This window comes from Rhipicephalus sanguineus, chromosome 6 (genome assembly GCF_013339695.2).
Source record: "Rhipicephalus sanguineus isolate Rsan-2018 chromosome 6, BIME_Rsan_1.4, whole genome shotgun sequence".
Classification (NCBI taxonomy): domain Eukaryota; kingdom Metazoa; phylum Arthropoda; class Arachnida; order Ixodida; family Ixodidae; genus Rhipicephalus; species Rhipicephalus sanguineus.
In genome coordinates this window covers 57652194-57663825 of record NC_051181.1, presented here as the reverse complement: position 1 = coordinate 57663825, position 11632 = coordinate 57652194, and the positions used below count along the sequence as shown (strand labels likewise).

Genomic DNA, 11632 nt, shown 5'->3' with positions numbered 1-11632 from the left:
CTCAGGGCTCACCACCGCAGGCGCAATGTAGGTCCCACCACTCCACTTTTTTTTATTTTTTTCCTCTCATCTCTCGCTCCGCTCACCACGGTGATGGGCGACGAACTACCTCCGGACTTTCCTCCGGGTTACTCCCTGAGCGGTCCAAACCGCTCACGAGCCTACGACCTCCTACTGAAGGAAGCCTCGTACCTCCTCAGACGGGACAAGGCGACCCCAACGTCTGGAGCTCCCACGGAACGACAGAAACGTACTCGGGCCATCAAGAAGAGCCCTGGCAAAGCGCGCAAGCACCCGCAGCCTGAGAAAACCAAGAAGGTAAACCCAAGGCGCACACCAGCGTCTCGAGCAAGCTCTTCATGCGCTGACACTCCGCCACTACAAATCGAGGCGGCCGCAAGTCCCTTCTTCCCGCTTCCAGCTCCCCCGACCGGCCATCTTTTCTCCGGGGACGCCTCCGGCAGCATGCCGACACACGGCGAACCGGCAACAGAAACCTGTTCTGCATCCCGAGAAGCGCCTAGCCAGGAGAGCCCCCCACATTCCAGCACCGGCATTTTGTCGACTTCTTGGGAGGAGAGCCCAGTTTCCAGTCAGGAATCCGCTCCTCTTTCCTACCCCTTGTCACGCGTATGCTGGTGCCTGGTTCGCTCGTCGGGCTGTGCGAAATGAATCACGGAGGCCGATGGTTTCAAACAAAAGCTCCCATTTCATTCCCCGAAAAAATTTACAAGACAATCCCACAACACAAACGCGCACACTTGAAGAAACAAAGAAAAGGCAATGTCTAAATGTCTCGCGTTTCGACGTCCGCTCCCGTTCACGTGTCACTAGTCGTCGCGCTTACGTTTCCGGCGTGCCCTCCGGTCCGTTGCGAGTCCCTCTCACGCTGGATGCCGACACGCCGTGTCCATTCTCCACAGTGGCGCAAACATTGAAGGCACCACTGCAGCCGTTGTTCCGGTAGTTCCTCGCCGAGGCAGGTGCTCGGGCGGGAAACTGCAGCCCAGGGTCAGCGGTAGTTCCGAGACTGCTCTCCGAGGACGGTGCTCGGGCGGGAAACTGCAGCCCAGGGCCCGCGGCAGTGCCGTGAGCTGCTCGCCGAGTCGGGTGCTCGGGCGGGAAACTGCAGCCCAGGGTCAGCGGTAGTTCCGTGCGCTGCTCGCCGAGTCGGGTGCTCGGGCGGTAGCCTGGGGCAAGACCCAGCCAGAACTTCCGCAGCTGTCGGCCTCTCGAACGCTGTGTCCTGGCTCTCTCCTTCTTCCTTGCGCGCGCTCCCTTGTTCCAATCTCGCCACCCCCGCGCGCTCTTTTTCTTTTCTTCCTTTTTCTCTCTTCACTGCAGCCTTGAAATTATTCGTGCCCAATACCTTCTTCCTCTTCTTTTCCTGACCTTGTCATTCTTGACACCCCTCCTGGGAGCACAACAGACAGCCCTCCTCCTCCGCTGCCGCAGCTGAGACAGGGGAGGACACACACCATGGTGCATCCACTGCGCCCCCCTCTCTCCACCCTCCGACCATCTCTGCTGTATCAGCGCCCCCCTCCCCCCCCCAGAGGAATGGAGCGGAAAAAGAGCAGCCGACCAACCAAGCCTTGGCTACCCCCCCCCCCCTCGCAGGAATCTCTTTTGACGCCTGTCACCAAAAATGGAGCCCCCGCAGGCGCCCTCCCCCCAAGCATCTCTCTCGGCCAAGTTGCGTTTTGGGCCAGCTATCGACTCATGAACCCTTCCCCTCCCTTCCGCCTACAGGAGCACCGAGCGGCATGGCACTCTGCGCACCGCTCGTCCCCATCCCGAGGCCACAACCCAAGCGAGTTGAGAAAGCCGCCCCACACTCTGTCCAAACACGCTCCCAGTCACCTGGTCGCACACAAGTGGACACGGTCCTCTACCGTCCTGCTGACAGGAAGGCATCCTTCCGGTCTGTCTCTCAGGAAGCCATCTCCGCCTCTCTCGCACCCATTGAGGGTGTTGTACTTGTGAGAGTAAACTTTCGCCGCAATGTTGTCGCTGCCGACGTCGCTCCTGGTACACCCCTTGATACCCTGCTCGCTACCGCCGACATCTGCGGCATCATTGTCCGCGAAAAGAAGGCGACAACCAGCACCTGCAGTGGTGTTGTGTATAACGTAGATCCTTCAATAGGCGAGGACCAAATCCGTGCGAACATCACATCGCGGCTTCCCATCCTGGTGTGCTCCCGTGCCGGCCGCAACATACTCGTGTCCTTCAGCGGTTCCAAACCCCCTGCTGACATCGAACTGTATAAACAGCGCCGCACGGTACGCCCTCTACGGCCCCGCCCAACCCAATGCTCTCACTGTGGCCGCTATGGCCACACTGACGTCACCTGCACATCGGAGCGGCGTTGTGTGCGCTGTGGAGGGCCCCACGCCCCGGTTGAGTGCACGACCGAGCAGCCAAAGTGTCTGTTCTGTGGTGCAAAACACACTGCCACGGAACCGCACTGCCCTCGCTGGCAAGAGGAGCGACGCGTACTAGAACTGCGCAACGAGTCGGCAGCGCCGATTTCGCGCAGTGGGGCGCTCACCCTCGCACGGGCATCGGACACCAAGGTTTCCGGCAACCCTGCAAAACAACACCGCAACTACCGGCCGGTCGCCGAGGGCCTATCCTACGCTGCCGCCACCGGCGTCACCGCTCCCGCAGCCGTGCCCCCCACCCCCAGTGCCCCTGAGCCCACCGGCCACAACACCAGTGACAATAGGGGTTCAGGTATCACACTCCTTGTGGCAGCACTCCGAGCTGCAATGGAATTCTTGCCCTATGACTGCCCGGTCCGCCCGCTCTGTGTCGCAGCCCTGGCCACTCAACTGGCATTAACCAGTGATGGCGAGTAACTACCACCGTGAAATTAGGCCGCGCATACTGCAGTGGAACTGCAACTCACTGCGCCGCCGACAAGCAGTCCTTGCAGCGATCCTCCCCTTGCGCAGCTACGACGTCCTGGCCTTCCAGGAAACGAAGGTTCGCGCGGAGGAGGTATCGCTGCCCGGCTACATCGGCTATAGCAGCCCAACGCAGTGTGCGCTGCCTGATTGCAAGAGTGTGCCGTGCGGTGACGCTTTACACCCGCCTGGGAAGCCGCGCGCCGCGCTGTACATTCGCTCTACGCTCCCGCACGCCCTCATCCCCACGGAACAATTCACGAGTGAAACTTGTGAGTGTGTGGCCGCCGTGGTGCGCGTATGCGGTGTTGACACCTCAGTTGTGAGTGTGTATGTTCGCCCCGTCGCCGCGGCCAGCTACGCGTTTGTGCCGCCCTTCGTTGCTGCCCTCTCGTGCGACCACGTCCTCTGCGGACACTTTAACGCGCACCACGTCAGCTGGGGTGATGCGACCACCGACGTGCGCGGTCGGGACTTGTGCGACGCGATACACAGGGCTGGACTCCTCGTCCTGAACAGTGGGGAGGCAACCTTCATCCGTCGCAACACGGCTGCCACTGTGACCGACCTGGCCCTTGTGTCAGATCGCTGCTCTTACGAGTGGAAGCGACATCCTGACACGGCCGGGTCCGATCACTTCCCGATCGCTGTCCTGCCGTCCCAACCCAGCCGTGGTGCCGTGCGCGAGTACAAGGTCGTGCGGTGGCTGCTCTTCCGCGAGCTGTGCGCGAGTGTTCAGTCCAGCGAGGACTTCTTTGCGCGTATCGCGGACTGTGCCGAGCGTGCAACCACTCGTTATGTGGTGCCCGCTGGAACGCCCTGCCCTGACATTAAACTACTAAACCTCCGCGCAGTGCGCCAGCGTGCGCAGAAGCGAGCACTGCGCTCTTCAGGCCCCGGTGCCTGGACAGAGTACAACCGTCTGGACGCTGTGTGCCGACGCCACGCGCAACAACTGCGCGACCGCAGCTGGACGAGCGTGTGCTCCTCCCTCCGCGACCCGCGCAGGCGCCGCCGAGGCTGGCACATCATGAGAGTTATGCTCAACCCGAAGGTGTCTCGCTTCCCCGTCCTCGCCATCGCGGTGGCGCGTGGAATCACGGAGTTGGAGCTCACAGAGCTCATTGCCTCATCCTTCGAGCTCCCTCCTGCTGCTGCCCAGACCCCTGCTCACACCCTGAAACACACGGCCCCACCCCTCCCGCCACCCGAACCTGCTCTTGCGGCTGCCATCCGCTCCCTTTGCGAGAGCGATTTCACCCTGTCCGAGCTGCAGCGGGTAATTCAGAGGAAGCGAACACGCAGCGCTCTTGGTGCGGATGGCATCACACACCAGCTCCTGAGGAACTTGGACTCATCCCAGCTCCCTCTCTTGTTAGAGGCATACAACCGAGTTTTCGCTGGTGGAGGCCTTCCTGATCAGTGGCGCTCTGCTGTGGTTGTGCCAGTCCTTAAGCGAGGCACGCCGTCCCGTGAACTCAGATCGTATCGGCCCATCTCCCTCACATCCGTAGCTGGGAAAACGATGGAGGGAATGGCCCTTCACCGGCTTTAATGGCTCGCGGCGGCTCGCGGCGTCTTTGCGCCCGAACAGTGTGGCTTTCGACCTGGTGGCGCAACAGCTGACTGCCTCGCTGCCGTCGTCAGCACCCTTGAGCAGGCCCTGCACGATGGGGAGATGGCAATCCTGCTCCTACTTGACGTTCAGTCGGCTTTCGACTAGCTCCCCCACGCGTCCATCATCAGTGCTGTGCGCGCACTCGGTGTTGAGGGCAGACTCTTGAACTATCTGCAAGCCTTCCTCACTGACCGCACGTTCTGTGTGCGCGTGGGGAGAGCGACAAGCTCACCGCGCTCCGTCCACTCTGGTGTACCACAGGGCAGTGTCCTAAGTCCGTTTCTGTTCAACTTGGTGCTCGCGCCGCTCGTGAAGTACCTCCCAGAAACGGCCGACCTCCCTGTGCGCGCGGTGATCTATGCCGACGACGTCGCGCTGTACGTGCGCGGCCCCACTCGCAAGTGCCGGGCTGTGCGCGAACGCATCCAGACAGCACTAGAGCGTGTTGCTGCCTTTTTGGAGGGCATCGGCCTCCAAAAGGACGCCCGTAGCAGCCGGTCGTACTGGATTTCAGGGCTTCCAGATAGTCCCGGGTGCACGCGTTGAGGGAGTCTGCGCTCTCGACAATGCGCATCCTGCGGAGAATTTCGTTTAGACGGGCCGTGTAGCGTCTTTTTCGTAGTCGTCCCTCCTGTTGGAGGAGCGATTTCCAAGACGCCTTTAGGTTGTCCCAAGCATCCGGGGAAGTGCAGGGGGTCGCCTTGATAGAATGCTTGATGAGCGCCTGTATGGTCGAGACGGACTCGGGGTCCTGCAGTAATGTCGGGTCGAGGCGCCAGGGTGCGTCACTTGGACTGGTACCGGGCCTTCCCCTGACAGTCGTCACCAGCGGAGCGTGGTCAGACGCGCGGGACAAAACGTCGTGTAGTGCGAGGATGTCGCACGACACGACCGCGGGCAGCATCAGATCGGGGATCTACACGCGGTCTAGCCGGCTATCCGTGGTGCGCGACGAGCGGGTCGGGCCAAACTCGTCATTATGGAGGTGCACCCATGCGTCCGTAAGCCGTAAGTGCCGGAGCATCTTTACCAGCTCTCTGGCATGGTAGGTTGAGCCCCCGCGCCCTGGGCCTCGGACGTCCCTCATTGAGTCGACGACACAGTTAAAGTCGCCCAGGAGGACATATGGGAGGGGTTCCTGCAGGCAGTCGTGGAGCTCCCGGAAGTAGTTGTTTGTGTCCGTCCGCGTAACGGGCGCGTACACATTTACGAAGCGGAATCTCCGCCCGTCAATCAAGACGTCCAGAAAAAGAGTATGCCCGTTGGCCCCAAAGACGCATTGAGACTTTTGGCGGAATCTTCCCGAGACAAAGACAACCCCTACTCCGCAGGACCTGGCGGCCGTCAGGGAGAAAAAACCTTCCACTTGGCAGTCCCGCCGGAAGTGGGCCACATCAAGAGGGGACCGGAAATTAGTTTCTTGAAGAAACAGCAGGTCGATGGAGTGCTGTTTGGCGTCGGCCATCACCCGACGCTGCTTGGCCTTGTCACGGAACCCGCTGACGTTCCACGTCGCAATGCGGAGCGAATTCATTAGCCAACGGTGCAGAAAAGGCTAAAAAAAATACCGGACGCCTGTCATGGTCACTCTGCTTGGTCTCCCGAGGCGGTGGGGGGGGTCGTCGCCGACCGAGCCCTTACGTGGTTTCTTGGGGTTTTTTCGGCGCACTACGTCGCTGTCGCTACTCCCCTCGGGTAGCTTTGAGCGGCGTACGGCCCTCTCGGCGCTCTCTGCACGCCCCGTATTCTCGGGTTTGGAGCCGTCCGCCGGCCTTCGTCGCGAACGAGATCGGTGCCTTCTTTCGAGGCCGGGCCCATGCATGATTCCGGAAGAAGATCCGTCGCCTGAGCTGATGTCTACAGCTGCGTGGAGACTGGGGCCTGGGGAAATCGGGGGGGCATCCGACGGGAGTACGTAGTGGCCGCAACTCTTGATGGGGGTGTCATCAAAGCTCGCCTCACTGCGAGACCCACGTGGTAGCGGAGGGAAGTCGCGGTCCTTAACACTCAGTGCGGCTTGCCCCACTTCGTTAGTTTCCGCCTCACTCTCGAGAGGGTCCTGCTCCTCGCTCGCTGAGGTGTCCACCACCCAGGCTTCGCGCGACGAGTCGGGGGAGCTGGTTGCCGAGTCACTGCCCGTTGTGAAGTCGCCGAGCGCAGCGGCGCTTTTCGAGTCTTGCGCGCTCGCGGAACGCGCCACAGTAGTCGGAAGGTGACGCGGATCGGCTTCGCAGGAGTCGCTAGCGCTGGTGATCACAGTGCCGGGCCTGTGAGGCGCCATACCTGAAGGGAGGGTGGGGGACTTCGGACGCAGGACCTGTAGGCTCGAGGTTGCGATCCGGCCGTCAGACAAGACTGAGGCGCGTCGGCGGTCGTGCCCGTCGACGGTCCCTTGCTCCGTCAAAAGACCCCGTGCCGCGGCGACGTATGACCGTTTGCGGAAGCAATCACGCGTACCGTGCTTGCCCCCGCATCTCCTACACTCAGCCTCACACCCCTCGGTGTCGTGGCCGAAGGTGCCGCAACGCGTGCAGTAGGGCGTCGAGCAGGCCGAGGCCATGTGTCCCACCTCGCTACACCGCGCGCACACTCGTCGCATACCGCGGTACTCTAGCATGATCCGGTGCCCCGCAGCGGTTAGGAAGTTGGGCACTGGTTTGCTCATCTCGATACGGACGACGCGGACACCATTTAACTTTGTTCGGCGATTAGTCACAGTCGCAAAGGCCACGCTCTTGACTTTGCCGTACTGTGCGAGCGCACCGGTCAAGGGGTCGTCCGGGAGGTAGGCTGGGTACCGAAAAACATTCACAAAAGTGACCGGAGGCCCCACTGCCTCCACCGTAACTTTCTGGTTGTTTACAACGAAACCCTCGCTGACCATTAACTTTGTTGCCTGAGCGGCATTTCGAGTGCATATTAGAAACCTTGAGCGTCCCATGTGCTGGAGCACATGCACACTTTCATCGCCTGCCGTGCGTTCAACCGCGTCAATCAGATCGTCTATTGACAAGTCGCCATCAGGCGCATTAAAGAAAAAACAGTTCTCCCTCACCGGGAGGCTCGTTTGTGCGGCCATTGCTGGGGGGCGTAGCCGGTAGCTCCTCCGGAAAGGGACGGGAGGGCGTGTCTTTTGACTGGTCGGAGCGCAGCGTCGCCGCGCACTAGCGGACAGGATCAGCAGGCGCTGGGTCCTGGAACCGGGAGTTGGTGGCAGGCGGCGCAGCCGGGGCCTCCAGGTGGGTGGGTGGGAACCGGGCTCCGCTCGACTCCAGGCATGGGTGGGTGGTCACCGGGCGGGGGGGGAGGGCCCGTGACCCAAGGGCTGCAAGCGCACGCACGCCAGGCGGGGGGGTGCTGCCGCAGCGACGTTCTTTTTTTCGGAGGTAGCAACCGGGGGGGCCGACGTCGGTGTGACGTGACCCCGGGTCCGTCACACCGACGTTTCTCGCGCGAGTCACCAAGCGGTGACTCGCGCGAGAAAAAGGCCGAGAAGCGATCAGCGAAGCTCCTTAAAGCGGCACCCGTTCGTCCCCGTCGTAGTGCGTAACCAGTCTTAACGCTAGTACCAGATCTTGACCTCCAAGGTGGTGCCGGTGGGAGATTTCTCCTGTGCGTTCTTGAACAACAAAAAAATCACAGCATATCCACGGGGTGAATGATGATGAGTGGGGCGAAGCTACGGAGGGAATCATCTGTAAACCGTGAAACTCTTCCGTGAAATGCGCCCAGTACATAATATAAAGAGTGTGAAACATCGTGTATATATTAAACATCAAACTTTTATTGTACTGTTGGTTTACGTGGTCCCTTCATTATCACTTGTGATCGGTGAAATGCAAGGAAGAAGTCCGCTCCCGAGCGAAAGAGCGCCAAGAGCGACCGCATTCCCCGCTCGCCCTGTGCGAATTAAAGGCAAGGCTAGAGGGAAGACAGGACACGCGTTCCACGACGCGAGGTCGGTAGCATGCCCAACGAAAGCCAACGGAACGCGATCGTGCAAGTGCTCCGGCTTCGCATCGCCTCATGGTTCCATTTAGCGTCTCAAAACCAAATATATTGCTCAAGGTGTGCCTTGCGTTTTTCGTAGAAATAATTTCTTTATCATGTACATTAAGACGGAAAGTTGAAAGCTCACTAGAGTGTATCGCCCGCAAAGTATGTCTTTTAGTGTGATTTAGCTCTCGTACGGCAGGGTCTTCGCGCCGTTGCCGGTCCACCTCGCCCGTTGACGATCGGGAGAGGTGGCTACATACAACTACTACTACTACACTTTAAGAAAAACATCTGGCGTTCTTTCGTTCTGCTTTTACAAAACATCTGGCGTCTTTCGTTGGTTTATTTCATCAATCAACGGCGTTTTGAACAAAATTTTTATTGTTTAATCACGCACAGGAGAAATCTCACCAGGCACTACCTTGGAGGTAAACAATGGCTGCTAATGGGAATGAGAGACAGAAGAAGTCGGCTTTTAGCTAACACTTACACTTCTACTTCTACTAATGTTTCCTACTGGAACATGCCAATGGCTGCTAATGGGGAATGAGAGACAGAAGAATTCGGCTTTTAGTTAACGCGCACGCTGCGAATTTTTTATTGTTCAACAACGCACAGGAGAAATCTCCCACTGGCACCACCTTGGAGGTCAAAGCGTAAGACTTGTTACGGACTACTACGATGACTACGATGGACGAACGGGTGCCGCCTTAAGGAGCTTCGCCCCTAAAAATTCGCAGCGTGCGCGTTAACTAAAAGCCGAATCCTTCTGTCTCTCATTCCCCATTAGCAGCCATTGGCATGTTCCAGTAGGAAACGTTAGTAGAAGTAGAAGTGTAAGTGTTAGCTAAAAGCCGACTTATTCTGTCTCTCCCATTAGCAGCCATTGTTTACCTCCAAGGTAGTGCCTGGTGAGATTTCTCCTGTGCGTGATTAAACAATAAAAATTTTGTTCAAAACGCCGTTGATTGATGAAATAAACCAACGAAAGACGCCAGATGTTTTCTAAGAGCAAAACGAAAAGACGCCAGATGTTTCTAAAGCAAAACGAAAAGACGCCAGCTGCTTAACGAAAGACGCCAAATGTTTTCTAAAGCAATGGTTTTCTAAACAATGAAAATTCACAGCGTACATGTAAAATTAAAGCGAGCTGCAAGTCGTCATAACTATAATCGAACCTTTAGTATAACGCGCCCGATCTCACTTCGGTGATGATGTACTGGGCAGAATTCACGGAAGATTCACGGTTTACCGATGAACCTCCGCAGCTTCGCCCACTCATCATCATTCACTCCGTTGATATGCTGTGATTTTTTTCACGCACGCAAAAATGCAAAGTGACAACCTATAATGTGAAAGAAAAAATTGGCCGCGTATCTGCGTACTTTGCTGCAAATGTCGTCTAAAGACGATAGAAGAGGCGCTGCGTGAGAAATGGACGCCATCTGGCAATACGTCGGGAACATGAGTGCTGTGTTGCGGACTGGTAGTCCCGGCGCAGCAGCAGGCGAAGACTGGCGGTGACCAAACCGACCGGCGGGGACGCCAGCCAGCCCGAACACGTGGTTTGGCGCGAAGCGCTGAATCAGAAGAAATGTCCGCACTCAACGAATACTCTCCACACACTCTTTTATTTACACGTCGCCTGGCTAAAACAGGAATGCCAGAGTGGCGCCCCATGGCATTTGTACAGTGCAATACAGAACCGAAACAGAAACAGAACAATGAGCTCGTTCAGAGGGCACGGAGGAAGTCAAGTTTAACGCGCAGTCGCATTTTCAGCGCAGCTTAAGAAACTAGGGTCTTTAGAATTACGTATGTATGCATTTTCTATTAAAGGAACACACCACCTAATACTTACCTAGTGATGTTGTGCCTCAGATATGCGTAATGTTTGCTTTTTGATCGACAATGTACACAAGTATGAACCTAGTGAGCCGTTCAAGATGCCTGGCCCTTGAGCAAGTGGTTCAACTTTGGCCGAGTGGCTGAATCGAGTGACGCGCCGACAAACAGAAAGACAAAAGGACAGACCAAAATTTCTCCGTTTAAGTATCCCAAGAAACACTATCGTCTTTAATACACATATCTCGCTTGTGAGCGCTGCGTTCCGTCTCAAAAGCTACATATAGAAAATGAAGGAGTATTTTATATATCTCACGCAGAAAATACGGACTACATTCATTAGCGGTAGGATACGTGCATTGTGGCTCTGTAGCCTTCGCTTCATTGCCAAGAAAAGTTGTCCGTTAGTATAGGCTGAAGCGTCTGTTGCGTAAGTCTCACGCTCGATGCACGAACTCCTTGCAATGAAAAACGCCGTGCGAGGTTATCGTTGTCTACAAAGCGCGAAATGATGCGCGCTACATAATAGAGAGTTTGAGAATTGGGGCCTCAAGGAGCTTGGGGATCCAAGAAGCTTGCGAGCCGCCAGGGCGCATGCGCAGAACCCAATCCACTCTTGGGCTCTTGCGCTCGCGTTGATCCGAGACGCAAAGACTGAAAACTAGCGTGGCGCCCCAAGGCGTCTTAGGTCACCAGCGAGAAGACACAGACGCAGCGCGCGCCACGGCGCAGTATGGCCCACGTCTCGCATGATTTTAAATTTCGTCACGCGTGGCGCTCCGTGCGCTTGACCCAACGCAGCCTGCGTTGGCCCAATTCTCAAACTCTGCTGATCATCCGAACGCAAGAGCAGGCTGCCCAACGCAGCTTGGGGGCCCAGCGTCTTGGGTCCCCAATTCTCAAACTCTCTAATATCGCTGTGGCGCAGGAACTTTCGATTATGAGGGGAACAGCGCAAAAAACGGGACGGAGAAAGATTGAACCCCTCAGTATCATGTACCAACTGGCCCTTCAAGAAACCCTTCTGCAACTTTCGATTGCATGGATCGTGATCTTAAGTGAAGTGACGCCGCTAAAACTGTTGAGTGAAAAAAAAGCTTTTGTTGCTAATGGCGTTGCATCATACTTCACGATATCATATTTGGAGTTCTTGCTTTTGTCTAAGGTGCGTTTTTGCATTTCAAGTGTATTCTGTTCATTAGGCAGTGATAATTTGTTTATATCAAACTACAGCCGACTAGACCGTTTTTAAACGCTTATC

General features: G+C 57.1%; 1 protein-coding gene across 1 annotated transcript; it reads right to left on the bottom strand.

The window, feature by feature from the left end:
- Positions 1-5446: 5446 nt before the first annotated feature.
- LOC119397279 (uncharacterized) lies at positions 5447-6064 on the bottom strand. The gene has a single exon (XM_037664709.1). It carries the CDS (start codon positions 6062-6064, stop codon positions 5447-5449), a length of 618 nt encoding a protein of 205 aa, XP_037520637.1.
- Positions 6065-11632: the final 5568 nt, after the last annotated feature.